Source organism: Cherax quadricarinatus, chromosome 3, assembly GCF_038502225.1.
Source record: "Cherax quadricarinatus isolate ZL_2023a chromosome 3, ASM3850222v1, whole genome shotgun sequence".
Taxonomy (NCBI): domain Eukaryota; kingdom Metazoa; phylum Arthropoda; class Malacostraca; order Decapoda; family Parastacidae; genus Cherax; species Cherax quadricarinatus.
Window position 1 is genome coordinate 54,004,568 of NC_091294.1, and position 27,500 is coordinate 54,032,067.

Genomic DNA, 27,500 nt, shown 5'->3' on the forward strand with positions numbered 1-27,500 from the left:
ATGAGCTTTATCATACCTCATAGGTGTGTTCAGTCCTGGAGGAAACATAGGTTGCAAGTTTCTCTGACATGTAAGTGTCGTTCTCATCACCTACATGTCTGTTTATAGCTTCACATCATAAGGGATGGGACGATGCAAAAATTAGCTGATACTCTCCGAAACTGATACTTTGGCACAGCCCTAGTGATCATGTACAACAACACAACCTCCTCCCTTCCCATCATCCAAGTCACTTAATATACTCAACGCAAACTCGCACACCACCAGTTACCTCAAATTATTTTAGAAATAAATTGTAAATTTTATACTCAAAGTAAAAAGTTAAAATAAATACAGTGAAGACCTGAAGACACATCCGGTGTCACAAAAACCTCAAATTCTCCACCCCGACTAAATCCATTATTATTATTCTGAACACAGAGTTATCATGGGACGTGGGAATCACTGGCCCAGAGACTAGAGGCCGCCCTCCATGCAAACACACTTCCCCCCACCCCTACCCCTTCCCCCCGGCACTCTCACAGACCTAGACGTAGTGGTTATGGTGGTGGTGGTGCGGCAACTTACGACGTTCACAGTTTCAGGAGCAAATATAACACTACCTGGGAGGTTACAGATGTGGTCAGACAAGTGGCTTCTCGAGCTTAACGTCAGCAGATGCAAGGTCATGGTAATCAGAGGCGCTGGCAGACCGGATACAGAGTACAACATGGGCGGAGCTATAATACCAGAGTGAGGATGATCTGGAATGAGTATTACACGAAGCATAGCTCTTAAACACACAAACCGTGTGACATCGGCAGTATATACTAGATTAACAAACCTCAGAATAGCCTTCAAGAAGTTCAATAATAATTCATTAAGAACATTATATACAACATAAGCTAGATGAATTATTAAGTACTCAGTCCCAGCGTTGAGTTAAAACCTAGAGTACATAATGAGAACTTTCGAAACAAGAGAAATAGTGCCATTGTAGCATTAAATTGGCTTCTCCCTCACTTAGAGCATTGTTCAGTGTTGACGGCTCTGGTCAGAGTAAGAGAGAGATCAAAACTGGAACAGATATAGAGATCATTTATGCCCGGCATAAAGCAAAAAAAAAAAAAAATTACTAGGAACACCTCAGAGTTCTAAATATATACTCGCTGGAGTAAGAGATAGATACATGAAAATATGTACGTGGAAAGTAATTAGGAGTCTAGTCTCAGATCTTCACATTGCCACAACATACTAGTCAGAGATACAGAAAATGTCGAAAAAAAGTGAAAATCAGGGGTGCCATGCGCACAATATGAAAAAAATTGTATCAACCTCCGTAGTAGTACAAAATATCAAAAAAACAACCATAGCAAGTGTTAAAAGTCTTCAAAGGGAAACTGGGATGGTACCCCCACTAAGTGCCAGATATGCCAGACTGTAATAGTTGTGCGAGTCATTGGGCAGCTAGCAGCAACACACTGGTTGACCAAATTTCATACAGCCATACACACAGTTTAATAACAGTGTTGGCGTTTTCGCTTGTGTTGAGTATGGCTCTCCCGCAGTATTCCACCGTCAAACTGATTGTCAGGTTTCCTTGATGGCTGTGTCTTCGTTAAACTGTTTACTCTGGTCTACTTCACAGAAACTATACTTGTTGGAGCAAAACATAAGTTCAGATTTTAATTCAGTGTTCTAAAGTTGGTTAGAAATATGTGTTTTTTGGACGTGAACTGGAACTGTTGTTGGTCACAGTTAATTATTGCTACCCCACATGGTTATTACCTGTTTGAGGTTCTGGGGTTTGTCTTGCTCAAGGCTCGGTCTCAGTCCAGGTCTCCTAGGTTGGAAGGAAATTATTACAGGATTACCAACTATTAAGAAGCACCTATGGAAGTAAAAGTATATGGATACTGAAAGTTGAAGCATGCAACCTTGCATGGTGGCCAGCACACTTGCGTGTCCAGGAAACACAAGATCGGCAGTCCTGCCGGAGTGCAAAAATTTTAATAAGTTTCCATTTCACACACTTTTGACAGGGCAGTAGTACCTCCATTAAGACAAAGCGGTCAATAACGTGTATGTTTATAAAATAAAGACGTTCCTTCTACTTGCGGCAAAAATACGCCATACAACAAATTAGCCGAGCTGTGGCGGCTACATTTGACTTCGTGCAACCAGCACCAACAGCCTCATTGATCAAACCATCAACCAGGAGGCACGGGACCAGAGACGCACGAATCGTCTATATGTAAACTACTTGTATGAGCTAGACTTCAGGGCACGACAAACACCAAGTCGAATTTCAATATAGTTTTAAACGCAAAGAAATGTAGGTGTGAGCAGTAAGACAGAGAGTGACCCAAGACAACGTTATTGCAGTGCTAAGAACAAGTATTGAAAGATTCAGGTAACTTGTGAAGTTTTATCTTCCACTCATCATACTGCAGAGTAATATAACAAACATCATACAAATGAATTAATCTTAAAATAGATGATTGTAACATTACAGCTGAGTAAATACCTGACTTATTAGTGAAGCTTAAGCAGACACACTGCCACCATGCAAGGTCTCAGACCAGCGTGCTGCCCTCCATGCAAGGTCTCAGACCAGCTTGCTGCCCTCCATGCAAGGTCTCAGACCAGCGTGCTGCCCACCATGCAAGGTCTGAGACCAGCATGCTGCCCACCATGCAAGGTCTGAGACCAGCATGCTGCCCACCATGCAAGGTCTCAGACCAGCGTGCTGCCCACCATGCAAGGTCTCAGACCAGCGTGCTGCCCACCATGCAAGGTCTGAGACCAGCGTGCTGCCCACCATGCAAGGTCTGAGACCAGCATGCTGCCCACCATGCAAGGTCTGAGACCAGCATGCTGCCCACCATGCAAGGTCTGAGACCAGCATGCTGCCCACCATGCAAGGTCTGAGACCAGCATGCTGGCCACCATGCAAGGTCTCAGACCAGCGTGCTGCCCACCATGCAAGGTCTGAGACCAGCGTGCTGCCCACCATGCAAGGTCTGAGACCAGCATGCTGCCCACCATGCAAGGTCTGAGACCAGCATGCTGGCCACCATGCAAGGTCTGAGACCAGCATGCTGCCCACCATGCAAGGTCTGAGACCAGCATGCTGGCCACCATGCAAGGTCTCAGACCAGCGTGCTGCCCACCATGCAAGGTCTGAGACCAGCATGCTGGCCACCATGCAAGGTCTGAGACCAGCATGCTGCCCACCATGCAAGGTCTGAGACCAGCATGCTGCCCACCATGCAAGGTCTGAGACCAGCATGCTGGCCACCATGCAAGGTCTGAGACCAGCATGCTGGCCACCATGCAAGGTCTGAGACCAGCATGCTGGCCACCATGCAAGGTCTCAGACCAGCGTGCTGCCCACCATGCAAGGTCTGAGACCAGCATGCTGGCCACCATGCAAGGTCTGAGACCAGCATGCTGCCCACCATGCAAGGTCTGAGACCAGCATGCTGGCCACCATGCAAGGTCTGAGACCAGCGTGCTGCCCACCATGCAAGGTCTGAGACCAGCATGCTGGCCACCATGCAAGGTCTCAGACCAGCATGCTGCCCTCCATGCAAGGTCTGAGACCAGCATGTTGCCCACCATGCAAGGTCTGAGACCAGCATGCTGCCCACCATGCAAGGTCTGAGACCAGCATGCTGGCCACCATGCAAGGTCTGAGACCAGCATGTTGCCCACCATGCAAGGTCTGAGACCAGCATGCTGCCCACCGTGCAAGGTCTGAGACCAGCATGTTGCCCACCATGCAAGGTCTGAGACCAGCATGTTGCCCACCATGCAAGGTCTGAGACCAGCATGCTGGCCACCATGCAAGGTCTGAGACCAGCATGTTGCCCACCATGCAAGGTCTGAGACCAGCATGCTGCCCTCCATGCAAGGTCTGAGACCAGCATGCTGCCCACCGTGCAAGGTCTGAGACCAGCATGCTGCCCACCATGTAAGGTCTGAGACCAGCATGCTGCCCACCATGCAAGGTCTGAGACCAGCATGCTGCCCACCATGCAAGGTCTGAGACCAGCATGCTGCCCACCATGCAAGGTCTGAGACCAGCATGCTGCCCTCCATGCAAGGTCTGAGACCAGCATGCTGCCCTCCATGCATGGTCTGAGACCAGCATGCTGCCCTCCATGCAAGGTCTGAGACCAGCATGCTGGCCACCATGCAAGGTCTGAGACCAGCATGCTGACCACCATGCAAGGTCTGAGACCAGCATGCTGACCACCATGCAAGGTCTGAGACCAGCTTGCTGACCACCATGCAAGGTCTGAGACCAGCATGCTGGCCACCATGCAAGGTCTGAGACCAGCGTGCTGGCCACCATGCAAGGCCTGAGACCAGGATGCTGGCCACCATGCAAGGCCTGAGACCAGGATGCTGGCCACCATGCAAGGTCTGAGGCCAGTACGCTGGTCACTATACACTTCTCTAATAAACGAAATTCATAGTGCCACAACACCATAGTCTCAGACCACCACCCCAGGTGAGGACCATGGTCTCAGACCACCCCAAGTGAGGGCAATAGTCTCTAACCACCAACCCAGATAAGATAAGAGATAAGATAAGATTTCGTTCGGATTTTTAACCCCGGAGGGTTAGCCACCCAGGATAACCCAAGAAAGTCAGTGCGTCATCGAGGACTGTCTAACTTATTTCCATTGGGGTCCTTAATCTTGTCCCCCAGGATGCGACCCACACCAGTCGACTAACACCCAGGTACCTATTTGCTGCTAGGTGAACAGGACAACAGGTGTAAGGAAACGTGTCGGAATGTTTCCACCCGCCGGGAATAGAACCCGGGCCCTCCGTGTGTGAAGCGGGAGCTTTAGCCACCAGGCCACCGGGCCTGATATCAGCCATGATATCAGACTATCCCGGGTGAGGACCATGGTCTCAGACTACCCTAGGTAAGGACCATTGTCTCAGACCACCCCAGGTGAAGACAATGGTGTTAAACCACCGCAGGTGAGGACTATGGTCTCAGACCACCTCAAGTGAGGACAATAGTCTCTAACCACCCCAGATGACGACCATGATCTCAGACACCACCCCAGGTGATGACCATGATTTCAGACCATCCCGGGTGAAGATCATGGTCTTAGACCACCCAGGTAAGGACCACGGTCTCTTACCACCACCCCGGGTGAGGATCATGGTCTCAGACCACCATCCAGATAAAGACCTTGGTCTCTAAAAACCACCCCAGGTAAGGAAAGTGGTCTCGAGCCACCACCCCAAGTGAGGATCATGGTCTCTAGCCACCACCCCAAGTGAGGATCATGGTCTCTAGCCACCACTCCAGGTGAGGCCCATGGTCTCTACCCACCACCCCAGGTGAGGATCATGGTCTCAGACCACTCTAGACGAGAATCATGGTCTGAGACCACCCCGGGTGAGGACCATGGTGTCTTAACCAGCACCCCAGGTGATGACCATGGTGTCTTAACTAGCACCCCAGGTGATGACCATGGCGTCTTAACCAGCAACCCAGGTGATGACCATGGTGTCTTAACCAGCACCCCAGGTGATGACCATGGAGTCTTAACCAACACCCCAGGTGATGACCATGGTGTCTTAACCAACACCCCAGGTGATGACCATGGTGTCTTAACCAACACCCCAGGTGATGACCATGGTGTCTTAACCAGCACCCCAGGTGATGACCATGGTGTCTTAACCAACACCCCAGGTGATGACCATGGTGTCTTAACCAGCACCCCAGGTGATGACCATGGTGTCTTAACCAACACCCCAGGTGATGACCATGGTGTCTTAACCAGCACCCCAGGTGATGACCATGGTGTCTTAACCAACACCCCAGGTAATGACCATGGTGTCTTAACCAACACCCCAGGTGATGACCATGGTGTCTTAACCAACACCCCAGGTGATGACCATGGTGTCTTAACCAGCACCCCAGGTGATGACCATGGTGTCTTAACCAGCACCCCAGGTGATGACCATGGTGTCTTAACCAGCACCCCAGGTGATGACCATGGTGTCCTAACCAGCACCCCAGGTGATAACCATGGTGTCCTAACCAGCACCCCAGGTGATAACCATCGTGTCTTAACCAACACCCCAGGTGATGACCATGGTGTCTTAACCAACACGCCAGGTGATGACCATGGTGTCTTAACCAGCACCCCAGGTGATGACCATGGTGTCTTAACCAGCACCCCAGGTGATGACCATGGCGTCTTAACCAGCACCCCAGGTGATGACCATGGTGTCTTAACCAGCAACCCAGGTGATGACCATGGTGTCTTAACCAGCACCCCAGGTGATGACCATGGAGTCTTAACCAACACCCCAGGTGATGACCATGGTGTCTTAACCAACACCCCAGGTGATGACCATGGTGTCTTAACCAACACGCCAGGTGATGACCATGGTGTCTTAACCAACACGCCAGGTGATGACCATGGTGTCTTAACCAACACGCCAGGTGATGACCATGGTGTCTTAACCAACACCCCAGGTGATGACCATGGTGTCTTAACCAGCACCCCAGGTGATGACCATGGTGTCTTAACCAACACCCCAGGTGATGACCATGGTGTCTTAACCAACACCCCAGGTGATGACCATGGTGTCTTAACCAGCACCCCAGGTGATGACCATGGTGTCTTAACCAACACCCCAGGTGATGACCATGGTGTCTTAACCAGCACCCCAGGTGATGACCATGGTGTCTTAACCAGCAACCCAGGTGATGACCATGGTGTCTTAACCAGCACCCCAGGTGATGACCATGGAGTCTTAACCAACACCCCAGGTGATGACCATGGTGTCTTAACCAACACCCCAGGTGATGACCATGGTGTCTTAACCAACACGCCAGGTGATGACCATGGTGTCTTAACCAACACGCCAGGTGATGACCATGGTGTCTTAACCAACACCCCAGGTGATGACCATGGTGTCTTAACCAGCACCCCAGGTGATGACCATGGTGTCTTAACCAACACCCCAGGTGATGACCATGGTGTCTTAACCAACACCCCAGGTGATGACCATGGTGTCTTAACCAGCACCCCAGGTGATGACCATGGTGTCTTAACCAACACCCCAGGTGATGACCATGGTGTCTTAACCAACACGCCAGGTGATGACCATGGTGTCTTAACCAGCACCCCAGGTGATGACCATGGTGTCTTAACCAACACCCCAGGTGATGACCATGGTGTCTTAACCAGCACCCCAGGTGATGACCATGGTGTCTTAACCAACACCCCAGGTGATGACCATGGTGTCTTAACCAGCACCCCAGGTGATGACCATGGTGTCTTAACCAACACCCCAGGTGATGACCATGGTGTCTTAACCAACACCCCAAGTGATGACCATGGTGTCTTAACCAGCACCCCAGGTGATCATGGTGTCTTAACCAGCACCCCAGGTGATGACCATGGTGTCTTAACCAACACCCCAGGTGATGACCATGGTGTCTTAACCAGCACCCCAGGTGATGACCATGGTGTCTTAACCAACACCCCAGGTGATGACCATGGTGTCTTAACCAACACCCCAGGTGATGACCATGGTGTCTTAACCAGCACCCCAGGTGATCATGGTGTCTTAACCAACACCCCAGATGATGACCATGGTGTCTTAACCAGCACCCCAGGTGATCATGGTGTCAACCAACACCCCAGATGATGACCATGGTCGTACACTCCAGGTGATGATCATGGTCGTACACTCCATGACGACTCCTTCTCTGTACAAATATGCTACTAGGGTATCCAGACACAGTTTTATAGCTGTTGTCTGCTTGATAATTGTGTTTATTGTGTATATGATTAAAAGTATAATTGCGTGTATAATGTTTTATATACATTACATCAATATGTGTGTGCACCATTTATTAAGACATTTGTGTATTACAGGTGTGTATCCAGCGTGATGTGGTGAAATATGTGGCCGAGAGAGTGGTGAGTACAATACTGGTACCCCCTTATATTGTACAAGACTTGGAGAGTACAACACTGGTATCCCTCATGTGTGATGCTGGAGAGTACAACACTGGTATCCTTCATGTGTGATGCTGGAGAGTACAACACTGGTATCCTTCATGTGTGATTCTGGAGAGTACAACACTGGTATCCTTCATGTGTGATTCTGGAGAGTACAACACTGGTATCCTTCATGTGTGATGCTGGAGAGTACAACACTGGTATCCCTCATGTGTGATGCTGGAGAGTACAACACTGGTATCCCTTATGTGTGATGCTGGAGAGTACAACACTGGTATCCTTCATGTGTGAGTCTGGAGTACAACACTGGTATTCTTCATGTGTGATGCTGGAGAGTACAACACTGGTATCCTTCATGTGTGATGTTGGAGAGTACAACACTGATATCCTTCATGTGTGAGGCCGGAGAGTACAACACTGGTATCCCTCATGTGTGATGCTTGAGAGTACAACACTGGTATCCCTCGTGTGATGCTGGAGAGTACAACACTGGTATCCTTCATGTGTGATGCTGGAGAGTACAACACTGATATCCTTCATGTGTGAGGCCGGAGAGTACAACACTGGTATCCCTCATGTGTGATGCTTGAGAGTACAACACTGGTATCCCTCGTGTGATGCTGGAGAGTACAACACTGGTATCCTTCATGTGTGATGCCGGAGAGTACAATACTGGTATCCCTCATGTGTGATGCTGGAGAGTACAACACTGGTATCCTTCATGTGTGATGCTGGAGTGTACAACACTGGTATCCTTCATGTGTGATGCTGGAGAGTACAACACTGGTATCCCTCATGTGTGATGCTGGAGAGTACAACACTGGTATCCTTCATGTGTGATGCTGGAGTGTACAACACTGGTATCCTTCATGTGTGATGCTGGAGTGTACAACACTGGTATCCTTCATGTGTGATGCTGGAGAGTACAACACTAGTATCCTTCATGTGTGATGCTTGAGAGTACAACACTGGTATCCCTCATGTGTGATGCTGGAGAGTACAACACTGGTATCCTTCACGTGTGATGCTGGAGAGTACAACACTGGTATCCTTCATGTGTGATGTTGGAGAGTACAACACTGGTATCCTTCATGTGTGATGCTGGAGTGTACAACACTGGTATCCTTCATGTGTGATGCTGGAGAGTACAACACTGGTATCCTTCATGTGTGATGCTGGAGAGTACAACACTAGTATCCTTCATGTGTGATGCTTGAGAGTACAACACTGGTATCCCTCATGTGTGATGCTGGAGAGTACAACACTGGTATCCTTCATGTGTGATGCTGGAGAGTACAACACTGGTATCCCTCATGTGTGATGCTGGAGAGTACAACACTGGTATCCTTCACGTGTGATGCTGGAGAGTACAACACTGGTATCCTTCACGTGTGATGCTGGAGAGTACAACACTGGTATCCTTCACGTGTGATGCTGGAGAGTACAACACTGGTATCCTTCATGTGTGATGCTGGAGAGTACAACACTGGTATCCTTCATGTGTGATGCTGGAGAGTACAACACTGGTATCCTTCATGTGTGATGCTGGAGAGTATAACACTGGTATCCTTCATGTGTGATGCTGGAGAGTACAACACTAGTATCCTTCATGTGTGATGCTGGAGAGTACAACACTGGTATCCTTCATGTGTGATGCTGGAGAGTATAACACTAGTATCCTTCATGTGTGATGCTGGAGAGTACAATGGTATCCTTCACGTGTGATGCTGGAGAGTACAATGGTATCCTTCACGTGTGATGCTGGAGAGTACAACACTGGTATCCTTCACGTGTGATGCTGGAGAGTACAACACTGGTATCCTTCACGTGTGATGCTGGAGAGTACAACACTGGTATCCTTCACGTGTGATGCTGGAGAGTACAACACTGGTATCCTTCATGTGTGATGCTGGAGAGTACAACACTGGTATCCTTCACGTGTGATGCTGGAGAGTACAACACTGGTATCCTTCATGTGTGATGTTGGAGAGTACAACACTGGTATCCTTCATGTGTGATGCTGGAGAGTACAACACTGGTATCCTTCATGTGTGATGCTGGAGAGTACAACACTGGTATCCTTCATGTGTGATGCTGGAGAGTACAACACTGGTATCCCTCATGTGTGATGCTGGAGAGTACAACACTGGTATCCCTCATGTGTGATGCTGGAGAGTACAACACTGGTATCCTTCATGTGTGATGCTGGAGAGTACAACACTGGTATCCTTCATGTGTGATGCTGGAGAGTACAACACTGGTATCCTTCATGTGTGATGCTGGAGAGTACAACACTGGTATCCTTCATGTGTGATGCTGGAGAGTACAACACTGGTATCCTTCATGTGTGATGCTTGAGAGTACAACACTGATATCCTTCATGTGTGAGGCCGGAGAGTACAACACTAGTATCCTTCATGTGTGATGCCGGAGAGTACAACACTGGTATCCTTCATGTGTGATGCCGGAGAGTACAACACTGGTATCCTTCATGTGTGATGCCGGAGAGTACAATACTGGTATCCCTCATGTGTGATGCTGGAGAGTACAACACTGGTATCCTTCATGTGTGATGCTGGAGTGTACAACACTGGTATCCTTCATGTGTGATGCTGGAGAGTACAACACTGGTATCCCTCATGTGTGATGCTGGAGAGTACAACACTGGTATCCTTCATGTGTGATGCTGGAGTGTACAACACTGGTATCCTTCATGTGTGATGCTGGAGTGTACAACACTGGTATACTTCATGTGTGATGCTGGAGAGTACAACACTAGTATCCTTCATGTGTGATGCTTGAGAGTACAACACTGGTATCCCTCATGTGTGATGCTGGAGAGTACAACACTGGTATCCTTCACGTGTGATGCTGGAGAGTACAACACTGGTATCCTTCATGTGTGATGTTGGAGAGTACAACACTGGTATCCTTCATGTGTGATGCTGGAGAGTACAATGGTATCCTTCACGTGTGATGCTGGAGAGTACAATGGTATCCTTCACGTGTGATGCTGGAGAGTACAATGGTATCCTTCACGTGTGATGCTGGAGAGTACAATGGTATCCTTCACGTGTGATGCTGGAGAGTACAATGGTATCCTTCACGTGTGATGCTGGAGAGTACAATGGTATCCTTCACGTGTGATGCTGGAGAGTACAACACTGGTATCCTTCACGTGTGATGCTGGAGAGTACAACACTGGTATCCTTCACGTGTGATGCTGGAGAGTACAACACTGGTATCCTTCATGTGTGATGCTGGAGAGTACAACACTGGTATCCTTCATGTGTGATGCTGGAGTGTACAACACTGGTATCCTTCATGTGTGATGCTGGAGTGTACAACACTGGTATACTTCATGTGTGATGCTGGAGAGTACAACACTAGTATCCTTCATGTGTGATGCTTGAGAGTACAACACTGGTATCCCTCATGTGTGATGCTGGAGAGTACAACACTGGTATCCTTCACGTGTGATGCTGGAGAGTACAACACTGGTATCCTTCATGTGTGATGTTGGAGAGTACAACACTGGTATCCTTCATGTGTGATGCTGGAGTGTACAACACTGGTATCCTTCATGTGTGATGCTGGAGAGTACAACACTAGTATCCTTCATGTGTGATGCTTGAGAGTACAACACTGGTATCCCTCATGTGTGATGCTGGAGAGTACAACACTGGTATCCTTCACGTGTGATGCTGGAGAGTACAACACTGGTATCCTTCACGTGTGATGCTGGAGATTACAACACTGGTATCCTTCATGTGTGATGCTGGAGAGTACAACACTGGTATCCTTCATGTGTGATGCTGGAGAGTACAACACTGGTATCCTTCATGTGTGATGCTGGAGAGTATAACACTAGTATCCTTCATGTGTGATGCTGGAGAGTACAACACTGGTATCCTTCATGTGTGATGCTGGAGAGTATAACACTAGTATCCTTCATGTGTGATGCTGGAGAGTACAATGGTATCCTTCACGTGTGATGCTGGAGAGTACAACACTGGTATCCTTCACGTGTGATGCTGGAGAGTACAACACTGGTATCCTTCACGTGTGATGCTGGAGAGTACAACACTGGTATCCTTCATGTGTGATGCTGGAGTGTACAACACTGGTATCCTTCATGTGTGATGCTGGAGTGTACAACACTGGTATACTTCATGTGTGATGCTGGAGAGTACAACACTAGTACCCTTCATGTGTGATGCTTGAGAGTACAACACTGGTATCCCTCATGTGTGATGCTGGAGAGTACAACACTGGTATCCTTCACGTGTGATGCTGGAGAGTACAACACTGGTATCCTTCATGTGTGATGTTGGAGAGTACAACACTGGTATCCTTCATGTGTGATGCTGGAGTGTACAACACTGGTATCCTTCATGTGTGATGCTGGAGAGTACAACACTAGTATCCTTCATGTGTGATGCTTGAGAGTACAACACTGGTATCCCTCATGTGTGATGCTGGAGAGTACAACACTGGTATCCTTCACGTGTGATGCTGGAGAGTACAACACTGGTATCCTTCACGTGTGATGCTGGAGATTACAACACTGGTATCCTTCATGTGTAATGCTGGAGAGTACAACACTGGTATCCTTCATGTGTGATGCTGGAGAGTACAACACTGGTATCCTTCATGTGTGATGCTGGAGAGTATAACACTAGTATCCTTCATGTGTGATGCTGGAGAGTACAACACTGGTATCCTTCATGTGTGATGCTGGAGAGTATAACACTAGTATCCTTCATGTGTGATGCTGGAGAGTACAATGGTATCCTTCACGTGTGATGCTGGAGAGTACAACACTGGTATCCTTCACGTGTGATGCTGGAGAGTACAACACTGGTATCCTTCACGTGTGATGCTGGAGAGTACAACACTGGTATCCTTCACGTGTGATGCTGGAGAGTACAACACTGGTATCCTTCATGTGTGATGCTGGAGAGTACAACACTGGTATCCTTCACGTGTGATGCTGGAGAGTACAACACTGGTATCCTTCATGTGTGATGTTGGAGAGTACAACACTGGTATCCTTCATGTGTGATGTTGGAGAGTACAACACTGGTATCCTTCATGTGTGATGCTGGAGAGTACAACACTGGTATCCTTCATGTGTGATGCTGGAGAGTACAACACTGGTATCCTTTATGTGTGATGCTGGAGAGTACAACACTGGTATCCCTCATGTGTGATGCTGGAGAGTACAACACTGGTATCCCTCATGTGTGATGCTGGAGAGTACAACACTGGTATCCTTCATGTGTGATGCTGGAGAGTACAACACTGGTATCCTTCATGTGTGATGCTGGAGAGTACAACACTGGTATCCTTCATGTGTGATGCTGGAGAGTACAACACTGGTATCCTTCATGTGTGATGCTGGAGAGTACAACACTGGTATCCTTCATGTGTGATGCTGGAGAGTACAACACTGGTATCCTTCATGTGTGATGCCGGAGAGTACAACACTGGTATCCTTCATGTGTGATGCTGGAGAGTACAACACTGGTATCCTTCATGTGTGATGCTGGAGAGTACAACACTGGTATCCTTCATGTGTGATGCTGGAGAGTACAACACTGGTATCCTTCATGTGTGATGCTGGAGAGTACAACACTGGTATCCTTCATGTGTGATGCTGGAGAGTACAACACTGGTATCCTTCATGTGTGATGCTGGAGAGTACAACACTGGTATCCTTCATGTGTGATGCTGGAGAGTACAACACTGGTATCCTTCATGTGTGATGCTGGAGAGTACAACACTGGTATCCTTCATGTGTGATGCTGGAGAGTACAACACTGGTATCCTTCATGTGTGATGCTGGAGAGTACAACACTAGTATCCTTCATGTGTGATGCTTGAGAGTACAACACTGGTATCCCTCATGTGTGATGCTGGAGAGTACAACACTGGTATCCTTCACGTGTGATGAAGGGTTCCACTGTGGGGATCCGTGTACTGGTCTGAGACCGAGCTGCAGGAGCCTACATCCACGAAAGCTTCCTAAGTCGGCAGTTATCTGTCTTCACCGTCTTCTCCATTTTACCATTTTTTTTTTTTTTTTTTGCTTACTGACACCAAAAAAAAATTGTCTTAATGGTTTACAAATGCTGTTTTGTTGGTGCCAGATCAACCAGACTGTGATAGATATGTGGGGCAGCGGGCCTCCAGCAGCAACAGCCAGGTTGACCAGGCAATCACCAGACAAGCCTGGTCCATGGCCGGGCTTCGAGTGTAGTGAAACTCTGGAAACTCTTCAAAGATGTATCAAAGGTATTGCAGTTGCTTTTTCTGCCTAGTTTTCTCAAGTGGTCCGTTGGGCAGTTTATAACATTGTTTCTTATTATCCATGTACACACATTTTAAGCTGAAAATGTTCATGGTAGGTAGAACAACATTTTCCTTTAATTACGAACACGGCATTTTGAGGTGATTAGAACCTCATGTTCCATTAGTTTTCTTCGGCATAATATTCAAACATCCTAAGCAAAGAATCTGCGCATTTAAATTTTCCGTTGACTGTGATTTATGGGAGTCTGTATTGCCGACTGATTGATTAAATAGTTTTTCGATTTGTACTTGAACCGGTTGCAGATAAATCTCAAATCTCTGGAAATATATTTGGAATGTATCTGTGACTGATAGCCCTCTTACGCTAACAGCCGGGTATGAGGCCAGGCTTTTCTCACAATAACCTGTTCAACTAGGCTGATGCTGTTGGCCCCTGATTGCCAACATAGCAATCATAGCTTAGTTAATTTGGCTCCAGAAAGAAAGCGGTGATTCAGTTTCCTCTTAAAACTTATACTCCTCTTCCGGCAATATTTTTGTTATCTGTTTATATATTAAATAATTGTGTAGCATTACTTTGACACTGTCACTGTGTCTGTCTTACATTGTTACAGGAGTGTGTAGCTTTACCACTATGGTTGATTGATATAACCTTCTCAAATGTTTTTTTTTTTTTTTCAAAATTGATTATCTCTGTCGTAACAGCACTCATATCTGGAGTTTGTGTTTAACTCCTGAGTGTCACTCTATGTATTACTCTTGTTTACAAAACCTCTTTCAATCTTCATGTTTTTTGTACGTATTCATGCTTCCTGTTTTCTGTGTCGGGGGTCATGGGCTTCATGTAATGTATTTGCTACTTCAGAGGCTATATGAGAAAGTCTCTTACAGAAGAAATGTTTTCCTGTTTCTGCAGTCCTTGCGAATACACTTTTGTCTTTGTCATATATCTGTTAAATAGCCGTTTTGCACACTTTTTTTTCTCACTCGTTGATGATCATTTCACTTTCTAGAACTTCATTATGAGACCTTATTGTGAAATGAGTTTCCTAGGTTTTATAAAAATGATGGTAGTAGTGGTGATTTTTTTTTCTTTTTTTTTTGTAATTTAGCAAAATATGATGAATCAGCAGTGTGCTGCCATGTTAAAAAGCTAGCTGTGTTTCCCAGTCATATTCCATCACACAGGCTGGGCAACCTCTAAATACATATATATTGAAGTCTGTCATTCCGAGGTGGGATTTCGTGAATTACAAAATCATAATGACACGATTACAAACAAACCATACCACTGGCGGAGTTTGAACCCGCGGTTAGTAAGTCATAAAACTCCAGACCAACGCGATAGCCACTGGGCCAGCTGGCTACAATAAGATTCATCCGACTAGATATATTTATACACCATAGGGAGGTTACCATAGGCACCACTATGACCACAAATGCAAGTTTTTACAGACGAATCTCCCGCCAGCGTGGCCGTGATGAACTCTAGCTCAGGTCCCCTCAAAGCTGTCCTATGGTGTATAAATATATCTAGTGGGATGAAACTTATTGTAGCCACCTGACCCATTGGCTAACACATCGGTCTGGAGTTTTACGATTCTCTAACATCGGGTTCAAGCCCCGCCCGTGATATGTTTTTTTCGTGAATTATTCCACTTAGGGTTCATCAGATACGGCAGCTTCAAAGCGATCCAGTAGAACTAGAGCTACTATTACTTAAAACTTTCCATCTAGTTTCCACCCTAGTTTGCTGCAGGATACTGTAGTGGCTCACTATGTGCCTACAGCTCACTGACACTGATGTCTTTTATTACTTTTGTTGCAGAATACAGTCATGAACAACCAGTTGAAATATAGATAGAAAGCTTGGCAGACTGTTGTATCCTCTCCCTACGATTTCTTTGACAACATGACACACTTGTCTCTTTATAGTAAATGAATTTTTGAAGCTGGTATGTTGAGCTGGAGTTTTAAATTTACTATTTGTAGCACATGTGTAATAATATTTGAAAAGTGTCGGCTGGTATCGGTACTAGTACTTTTTTCACTGATAACATGAAAATTGTTGGTATCGATACGTTTGCACACCCAGTACACCAGTGATGTACATGACAGTACTCTCACAGTGTCACATCAGTGATGTACATGACACAGTACTCTCACAATGTCACATCAGTGATGTACATGACACAGTACTCTCACAATGTTACATCAGTGATGTACATGACACACTACTCTCACAATGTTACATCAGTGATGTACATGACACAGTACTCTCACAATGTTACACCAGTGATGTACATGACACAGTACTCTCACAATGTTACATCAGTGATGTACATGACACAGTACTCTCACAATGTTACACCAGTGATGTACATGACACAGTACTCTCACAATGTTTCATCAGTGATGTACATGACACAGTACTCTCACAATGTTACATCAGTGATATACATGACACAGTACTCTCACAATGTTACATCAGTGATGTACATGACACAGTGGTATAAACCTTGGTAATAAATACCGACAAGTTGGTTTAGAAAGACACGTAAGCAAACATTATGACATATTTATTAGAAAACGTTTCGGTCCTGGGACCTTGATCACTTCTAACATACAGAGGTAGAAAGGCATTATATCTCCAGCCATTGTTTTCTAGAAGAAGAATGCACTTACATAACACAAGCCTTTACACGTCTTCAGTTCCCATCTTTCTTCATCCGAGATTGCAGACTTAAGGCACAAGCTATTCTCAACAAACCGCCCATGGAACAGCCCCCTAAGCAGTTCATAGTACTCCCATGTGGTGATGTTGCCACGAATACTCGCCGGGCACTTGCTATGAGTAACATCAACGTTTCCACCATAAACACATCATCTATCAAAGACCTCACCACGAAACGCAGCCCCACACCTCTAACTTCTACAGCAGGCGTCTACACTATCCCCTGTGGGTTCTGTCCCAAGAAATATGTAGGCGAGACAGGCAGAGATCTTGCAGTCCGCTTGAATGAGCATCGAAATGCCTCTAGCAGAGACGATGTAAGGTACGCCTGTGTCCTCCACAGAGACTCCACGAGACATTTGATGAACTGGAATGAGGCACAACTCGTTCTCACCGAACCAGACCTCAGACGCCGACGGTGCCTAGAAGCCTTACTAATCGCCGTCACCGACACTATAGAACGCAACACTGGAAACTACAAAATTTCAAAAGCATTGGCATACATGATACTTAAGCACCACCAACCCAACAACACAGGAGTCACATGATTTCATCGTCTACCCGTCCTAATCATAGGCAGAGGTTGTTTTAATAAGGACCTGCCTCGCATGGGCCAGTAGGCCTTCCACAGTGTTCCTCCATTCTTATGTTCTTATGACATTCCTCAGGTCACGTGCGTCACACCTCACTCTCCGCCTATATATATAATGCCTTTCTACCTCTGTATGTTAGAAGTGATCAAGGTCCCAGGACCGAAACGTTTTCTAATAAATATGTCATAGTGTTTGCTTACGTGTCTTTCTAAACCAACATGACACAGTACTCTCACAATGTTACATCAGTGATGTACATGACACAGTACTCTCACAATGTTACATCAGTGATGTACATGACAAAGTACTCTCACAATGTTACACCAGTGATGTACATGACACAGTACTCTCACAATGCCACACCAGTGATGTACGTGACAGTACCCTCAGTGTCACATCAGTGATGTACATGACACAGTACTCTCACAATGTTACATCAGTGATTCACATGACACAGTACTCTCACAAAGTTACATCAGTGATGTACAGGACACAGTACTCTCACAATGTTACTTCAGTGATGTACATGACACAGTACTCTCACAATGTCACATCAGTGATGCACATGACACAGTACTCCCACAAAGTTACATCAGTGATGTACATGACTCAGTACTCTTACAATGTTACACCAGTGATGTACATGACACAGTACTCTCACAATGGTACATCAGTGATGTACATGACAGTACCCTCACAATGTTACACAAGTGATGTACATGACACAGTACTCTCACAATGTTACATCATTCATGTACATGACACAGTACTCTCACAATGTTACACCAGTGATGTACATGACACAGTACTCTCACAATGTTACATCAGTGATGTATATGACAGTACTCTCACAATGTTACACCAGTGATGTACGTGACACAGTACTTTCACAATTTTAAACCAGTGATGTACATGACAGTACTTTCACAATGTTACACAAGTGATGTACATGACACAGTACTCTCACAATGTTACACCAGTGATGTGCATGACACAGTACTCTCAGTGTTACATCAGTGATGTACACGACACAGTACTCTCACAATGTTACATCAGTGATGTACATGACACAGTACTCTCACAATGTTACATCAGTGATGTACATGACACAGTACTCTCACAATGTTACATCAGTGATGTACATGACACAGTACTCTCACAATGTTACATCAGTGATGTACATGACACAGTACTCTCACAATGTTACATCAGTGATGTACATGACACAGTACTCCCACAATGTTACATCAGTGATGTACATGGCACAGTACTCTCACAATGTTACATCAGTGATGTACATGACACAGTACTCTCACAATGTTACATCAGTGATGTACATGACACAGTACTCCCACAATGTTACATCAGTGATGTACATGACACAGTACTCCCACAATGTTACATCAGTGATGTACATGGCACAGTACTCTCACAATGTTACATCAGTGATGTACATGACACAGTACTCTCACAATGTTACATCAGTGATGTGAACAATAAAATGGTATAAAATACCGACAGGTTGTTAGGGAAGACACATATGCAACAGTTAGGTATCTTTATTTCGAAACGTTTCGCCTACACAGTAGGCTTCTTCAGTCGAGTACAGAAAAGTTGATAGAAGCAGAAGATACTTGAAGACGATGTAATCAGTCCATCACCCTTAAAGTTTTGAGGTGGTCAGTCCCTCAGTCTGGAGAAGAGCATTGTTCCATAGTATGAAACAATATGGAGAAGAAGTGACAGGATGGAGCCTTATATAGCGCCAAGAGGTGAGACGTAGGTCACTAGAAGAGGTAAGAACTCAGATGTTGGGAGGTCAGGTCCCTCTCAAATCCAGCCGTTCTCACTAGTGGAGGTTGTCGAAGTTGATTGCATGTCTGTACCAAGATACCCTTGTGTTGCAGTGTCTGACAGATTGAACATTAAAATGGTATAAAATACCGACAGGTTGTTAGGTAAGACACATATGCAACAGTTAGGTATCTTTATTTCGAAACGTTTCGCCTACACAGTAGGCTTCTTCAGTCGAGTACAGAAAAGTTGATAGAAGCAGAAGAACCTTGAAGACGATGTAATCAGTCCATCACCCTTAAAGTTTTGAGGTGGTCAGTCCCTCAGTCTGGAGAAGAGCATTGTTCCATAGTATGGAACAACTTTTCTGTACTCGACTGAAGAAGCCTACCGTGTAGGCGAAACGTTTCGAAATAAAGATACCTAACTGTTGCATATGTGTCTTACCTAACAACCTGTCGGATATTGTTAGCCGTCTGGATGACATCATGATAGGTAATGGGAGCAATCCTATTATCTGTCTCAGTGCTGGAGGCAACGATGTTGGCAGACGTAGGAGTGAGGACCTGATTAGCAGGTATAGGTCAGCAATAGAGATAATTAGGAGGAAGGGTGGGAAACCTGTCATATGTGGCATTTTGCCAAGGAGAGGAGTTGGAAATGAATGGGTGTCTAGAGCAATTGGTGTCAATTGCTGGCTGGACAAATACTGTAAGAAAAATGCGGTAACATTCATTGACAACTGGGACCTCTTCTATGGCAGAAATGACACGTATGCCAGGGATGGGGTTCACTTATCTAGGTGTGGGGTGCGAGCACTGGCCAACGCAGTGGAGGGAGCTGTTAGGTCTTTAAACTAGGAATAGTTAGTGGTATGGGTTTTGGCGGGAAAATGTGAATTCGCAGGGTAGTAATATGAGTACTAGGAGAACTAGTAATAGGCAAAATGAGGTGGATATTGGAAAGCCAGTGGCACTAATTGACAAGGACAGTAATAGGTTTAGTGGAATAGCAGGAAGGGTAAAGAGAGAGGAGGGTCTTTAAATATTTATTACACAAATAGTCGCAGTGCTAGTAATAAGATGGACGAGTTGAGACTAGTTGCTAGTGCAGGTAACATAGATATATTTGCCATTACTGAGACGTGGTTTAATTCAAAAAGTCGGGACATGCCTGCAGAATGTCACATTCAGGGTTTTAAATTGTTCCAAGTAGATAGAAGTATCGGGAAGGGGGGTGGGGTGGCATTGTATGTCCGAGATCGTTTGAACTGTTGCATAAAAACGGGTATTAAGTCTGAAGTAACACATACAGAGTCTGTTTGGATAGAATTTTCAGAGGGGCATGAAAAATTAATTTTAGGTGTTATATACCGTCCCCCAAATTTAGATAGGGACCAGGGTAGACTACTAGGGGAGGAAATTGTTAGGGCCACAAGGCACGATAATGTAGTAATTCTAGGAGACTTTAACTTTAGTCATATTGATTGGAATTTCTTGACTGGGAATTTAGAATCATACGACTTCTTAGAAGTAGTTCAGAATTGTTTTTTGAAGCAGTTTGTGACAGAACCTACAAGGGGAAATAACCTGCTTGACTTAGTTCTGGCAAACAATGAATCCCTTGTTAATAATTTAGAAGTTTCAGAGGAACTGGGTGCTAGCGACCACAAATCAATTACATTTAGAATTGAATGGAAGTATGATATTAGGGATAACTCAGTAACAGTCCCAGATTTTCGCTTAGCAGATTACGATGGGCTTAGAGAACACTTATCATCTGTTGACTGGGGTAACGAAGAGAGCTATCAATATGACAGTTTTCTGAGCACAATACATGCTGCTCAAAGAACGTTTATCCCTTACAAGGAAATTAGATCAAATAGAAATGACCCAAAATGGATGAATAATAGGCTGAAATATCTACTAGGGCATAAGAAAGGAATTTATAGGCGTATCAAAAGAGGCGAGGGTCATCTTATGAATCAGTATATTGACATTAAGAGGGACATTAAAAAGGGGATAAGAAAAGCTAAAAGGGACTATGAAATTAAAGTTGCTAGGAATTCTAAAACTAACCCAAAAAGTTTTTCCAGGTCTATAGAACAAAAGTCAGAGATAAGATAGGTCCCCTTAAAAATAACTATGGGCATCTTGTTGTTAGGTAAGACACATATGCAACAGTTAGGTATCTTTATTTCGAAACGTTTCGCCTACACAGTAGGCTTCTTCAGTCGAGTACAGAAAAGTTGATAGAAGCAGAAGATACTTGAAGACGATGTAATCAGTCCATCACCCTTAAAGTTTTGAGGTGGTGTTACAAAAAACGCGATTCTAAAAGCTTAGAGATCTCCAGTGAATACTAGAAAGGACTGCCCTTCTAGCATCCAGCCTGTTACTGGGTTTTCGTAACAAGTAGTCAGTATCCTTGACCAATTATCCATTAGAATTCAGTATTGTTCAATAGCGCTTTAGGATTACAACTGGCAGGCTACTAACTAGAGAAATTAAAATTTAATAAATTTATTAAGTCTATAAGTTGTCTAGAGGTATATTATCAAAGTAAATTAAATCACAGCAATCAAAATAAAATCAATCTCTCGAGTTCAATATTATTGTGCTGAAAGCACATATCACATTTATAATTCTTAAGTACCGTCTGGTACATTAACATTTAATAAGATATTACAAATATGTACAAGTGTGTATGCGTGTAAGTGCTCTTAAGTAGTTAGCTATGTCTCAAGACTCGAATAAGACTTAAACAAGTGACTGACAAAGTCCTCAAATAAACTAACTTCTTGACCGACTGGCAACCCGAACAGTCTGCTTGAACAACAAAGAATGCTAAGCCCAATAGCAATGCAATATCAAGCGACTGCGACACAGAATCAGGAACAAGGAGATAATATAACGACACTAAGTAGGGACCATCAGCAGATCCTCCACAAAAGTTACAAAACTCCCATAATACTGAATCTATGTTCAGCATAGGAAAAACTGTGACTGTGACAATACACAGGAACCAGTACAAAATTAGGTCAGAAGCTATAGCTCGGGACCTGAGATGTTCAGAGTGTCTAAGAGAGAGACAACCTCAGTACAACGTCGAAAATCACTAAGTCTATACAATGTTCTGAGAACAGAGTTCTACAGAACTAACAAGTATAATGAGACAGACAATCTGTCCAACCAGCAAGCGAGTCTCGAGCAGACTGAAAACTTCACGAGAGGTGAGGACACCCCCCCTCGATCACGTGATAGCCCCGTGGACAGCGCAGCTCAGAAGCCGGCAGTATAACGAGCGACAAGCGATAATTACAGTAGTTTGACAATCAAGACTAACTGGGCACATTTTATATACATCCTAACAATATGTAATATGTAACATCCTAACAACATAAGCTACGTCAAATAACAATATAAGGCAATATATTTGCGATTTAGCTATTATCGCAAATATAAGCAATATAAAATTAAATGAAAAGGTAATATACATTATATATATACATAATAATCATTGTAACCCATTCAGGGGTTGCAACAGGTGGTCAGTCCCTCAGTCTGGAGAAGAGCATTGTTCCGTTGTCTGAAACAATATAGACAACGGAACAATGCTCTTCTCCAGACTGAGGGACTGACCACCTCAAAACTTTAAGGGTGATGGACTGATTACATCGTCTTCAAGTATCTTCTGCTTCTATCAACTTTTCTGTACTCGACTGAAGAAGCCTACTGTGTAGGCGAAACGTTTCGAAATAAAGATACCTAACTGTTGCATATGTGTCTTACCTAACAATCTGTCGGTATTTTATACCATTTTAATGTTCATTATGGGCATCTTACTGACAAAGAGAATGAAATGTGCTCGATTTTAAATAATTATTTTCTCTCGGTTTTTACACAGGAAGACACTAATAATATTCCGGTAATTAATTTGTATAGTGGATCAGAAGAAGATAAATTATATAACATCACAGTCACTAGTGAAATGGTTGTGAAGCAGATAGACCGACTGAAGCAAAATAAGTCACCGGGTCCTGATGAGGTTTTTTCAAGGGTTCTAAAGGAATGCAAAATGGAAGTCTGTGAACCATTAACTAATATTTTTAATTTATCTCTTCAAACAAGTGTAGTGTCTGATATGTGGAAGATGGCTAATGTAATTCCTATTTTTAAAACAGTGGACAAGTCGTTACCGTCAAATTACCGCCCAATAAGCCTGACCTCAATTGTTGGCAAATTACTAGAGTCAATTATAGCTCAGATTATAAGAAGCCATCTCGATAAGCGTAGCTTGATTAATGATACTCAGCATGGATTCACAAGAGGCCGGTCTTGTCTAACTAATTTATTAACTTTCTTCATTAAAGCTTTTGAGGCTGTTGACCACGATAAAGAAATTGATATTATTTACTTAGATTTTAGTAAGGCATTTGATAGAGTTCCGCACCAAAGACTGTTGAAGAAAGTAGCAACTCATGGCATTGGGGGAAGAGTGCTCTCGTGGATCGAATCATGGCTCACAGACAGGAAGCAAAGAGTGTCCATAAATGGGGTTAAATCCGAGTGGGGATCAGTAACAAGTGGCGTTCCACAGGGATCAGTCTTGGGCCCGTTGTTGTTTGTAATATATATCAATGATCTTGATGAAGGAATTACTAGTGATATGAGCAAATTCGCCGATGACACGAAGATAGGTAGGATAATTGATTCAAACGTAGATGTTAGGGAACTTCAGGAGGATTTAGACAAACTCTACTCTTGGTCAGAAAAGTGGCAGATGCAGTTCAATGTAGATAAATGCAAGGTTCTGAAGCTCGGGAGTGTCCATAACCATAGCACTTATAAGTTAAATAATGTAGAACTTAGCCATACAGATTGCAAAAAGGACTTGGGGGTTATGGTAAGCAGCAACCTTAAACCAAGACAGCAATGCCTCAGCGTACGTAATAAGGCAAATAGATTACTGGGATTTATATCAAGAAGTGTAAGCAACAGAAGTCCAGAGGTCATACTGCAGCTTTATACATCATTAGTAAGGCCTCACCTAGATTATGCAGCTCAGTTCTGGTCTCCATATTACAGAATGGACATAAATTCGTTAGAAAACATTCAGCGTAGGAAGACTAAATTAATACATAGCATTAGAAATCTTCCTTATGAAGAAAGATTGAAGACTCTTAAGTTACATTCACTTGTTAGACGAAGAATGAGGGGAGACCTGATCGAAGTGTATAAGTGGAAGATAGGTATTAATAAAGGGGATATTAATAAGGTCTTGAGGATGTCTCTCCAAGAGAGAACCCGCAGTAATGGATTTAAATTAGATAAGTTTAGATTTAGAAAGGATATAGGAAAGTATTGGTTTGGAAATAGGGTAGTTGATGAGTGGAACAGTCTACCTAGTTGGGTTATTGAGGCTAGGACTTTGGGTAGTTTCAAAGTTAGGTTGGATAAGTACATGAGTGGGAGGGGTTGGATTTGAATGGGACTTGCACATCAGAGCTTATTTCTTGGGTTGGTCAAATGTTTGTTAGTGGGATGAATTGTAAAGGACCTGCCTAGTATGGGCCTGCTGCAGTGTTCCTCCTTTCTTATGTTCTTAAGTTGTATCAAGCAAGTCCATGGTTGACAGAAATATAATTGAATCTTGTTTCATAAAAAGCAGTTTTGAAAATAATATGAATATTTCCTTAGGTTTGTATAAATTAGATTCATTTATAATTAATAAAATTTGGTTAGAGTTTAATAATACATTGGACAAATAATAAACCTCATTTCTTGGGTAGAATAATTTGTTAGTGGGTTGTCGTGAGGACCTGTCTAGTTGGACCAGCGGACCTACCGCAGTGTTCCTCTTCTCTTATGAGTCCGGTATTGTCCCGTGTCAGGTGTTTGTGGGAGTTGACTGTGAGGTGTGGTCTAAACCCTTTAATTGCCTTCCTTTGATGTATTACTTTCATAATTCCTTGACAATGTGAGTAGTCACGAAATCGCTTGGAATTTCACTACTCTTTCACAGTGGTTGTTTTGCATATTTTAAAATTACCTGTTTACTGTGATCTTATTGCATATATATATATATATATATATATATATATATATATATATATATATATATATATATATATATATATATATATATATATATATGAAAGGTATCGGTATAGGCTGAAATTTGTGCATCGATAAAAATTTTTGGTATAGTCCCATCACTGCTGTGCAATGATGCGACGAGTAATGTAATGAGTCTTTCTCAGTATATTGGATTAACGGAACTCTTGTGTGTGTTGTGTTGCATTCAGGTACAACCTCGTCATAAATTATGAGTGTTGTTACCTCCGGTCAGTCAGCGTAGAAACTCTATGATAACCACACTCCATGTTTAACACACACACACACGCACGCACGAACACGCACGCACGCACGAACACGCACGCACGCACGAACACTCACGCACGCACGAACACGCACGCACGAACACTCACGCACGCACGCACGAACACACGCACGAACACACGCACGAACACACGCACGAACACACGCGCACGAACACACACGCACGAACACACACGCACGAATACACACACGAACACAGGCACGCATGCGCGCGCGTGCGTTCACATACAGTAGGGACCGCGCGCGCGCGAGTTGCAACCTTAATGCCCTGTGAATTTAAGCGTTTTGTGGGCTACCAAGGTTACTACAGGGGTCATTAAGTGTGTCAGGGGTCAGTGAACAATCCCTGAAGTGATATACAAGTTGCCCTCTGTCAGATAAGTGTGGGGAGAGCCACAATTTTATAAGTGAATTTGAAAACGATATTGGCGGCGTAAGTCAGAGACGAGAGGCCTAGTGCGGTATAGGTGATGTTGTCACGTGTTACACAAGAAAGATAGTGAAATCAGTGTGTGACCAGTGAAATAAGCACACTAAGTATATATTTATAGAGAAGAAACGAAGGTGGAGGTACGCCAGGACATTATAACAAGTTGGACACTACAAATAACAAACTTGTGCAGTAACGTGACTGGAACCATAGGCAAATAAATGTAAATGGTCCAAGTCGGACCGAAACGTCGTCGTGAGCTCCTCTCTCTCTCTCTCTCTCTCCTGTGTGCGGGTTATTTGTGTATTGGACATTACAAGGAGCATCACAAGTATATTGACCTACGGTGGTTTTGGGGAGACAGGTGTGGGTTTCCATGTACCGCCAACTGTTTTCCGAACGGTCACTCTCCTTGTATGAAAAACATTAGGCTAGTAAGTACTCAACGAATAGTAATTGGTAATTTAACTGAACCAGGGCGGGCATACTAGAGCCTCTAGGAAGAATAATAAGCTTAGAAGGCACAAGTTAGTAGGGGGTTGCTGGGCCAGGTCAAGACAGAGAAGTACAGCAGACTACGTGTAACACACTAACCGCTTATACACACTCCCACTCACTACTTTTTACACAATAAACCCACACTCGTATAGATCCACACACACACATTCCCCTCTCGCGTGCCTTAAGTATACTCTGGAGAAGGAGCTTAGACATAGGCGACATTCCAGTCACTGAAAACAACTGATATAGTCCAACTCCATGAAGGTGGCAGCAAAGCATTAGCTAAAAACTGTAGACCAATAGCTTTACAAAAGCCTTTGACAAGTGTGATCATGGCATAATAGCGCACAAAATACGTGCTAAAGGAATAACTGGCAAAGTGGGGAGATGGATCTTCAACTTGCTAACCAATCGAATACAGATTCGTGATAAACAGAGTTAAATCGGAAGCTGCCGTAGTGAAAAGCTCTGTTCCACAAGGTACAGTACTCGCCCCCATCCTGTTCCTCATCCTTATATCAGACACAGACAGATGTAATCCACAGCACCATGTCATCCTTTGCAGACGATACCAGGATCTGCATGAGACAGTCCCCTCAAGGGAGGTTCCTTGACGCTGGTGAGGGGCTCTTGATCTAAGGAATTGGATCTGTGATTCGGTTCCCTGAATTGAGCCTGAATACCTTCCACCCCCCCCCCCAACATACGCTGTATAATCATACGAGTTTAGCTCTCCCC

General features: G+C 44.4%; 1 protein-coding gene across 3 annotated transcripts in view; it reads left to right on the forward strand.

Annotated features, from left to right (window-relative positions):
- LOC128705977 (Protein phosphatase PP2A regulatory subunit A) overlaps positions 1-27,500 on the forward strand; it is a 649,426-nt gene that overhangs the window by 151,566 nt on the left and 470,360 nt on the right. For 2 of the 3 annotated variants that reach the window (XM_053801049.2, XM_053801060.2), the window contains exon 1: positions 7,921-7,952. The exons of the other annotated variant lie outside the window; for it this stretch is intronic. In XM_053801049.2, coding sequence (XP_053657024.1) covers positions 7,936-7,952 — 17 coding nt within the window. In that variant the 5' untranslated portion in view covers positions 7,921-7,935. Of the gene's footprint in view, positions 1-7,920; positions 7,953-27,500 lie in introns of those variants that run through there. 3 annotated transcript variants of the gene reach the window in all.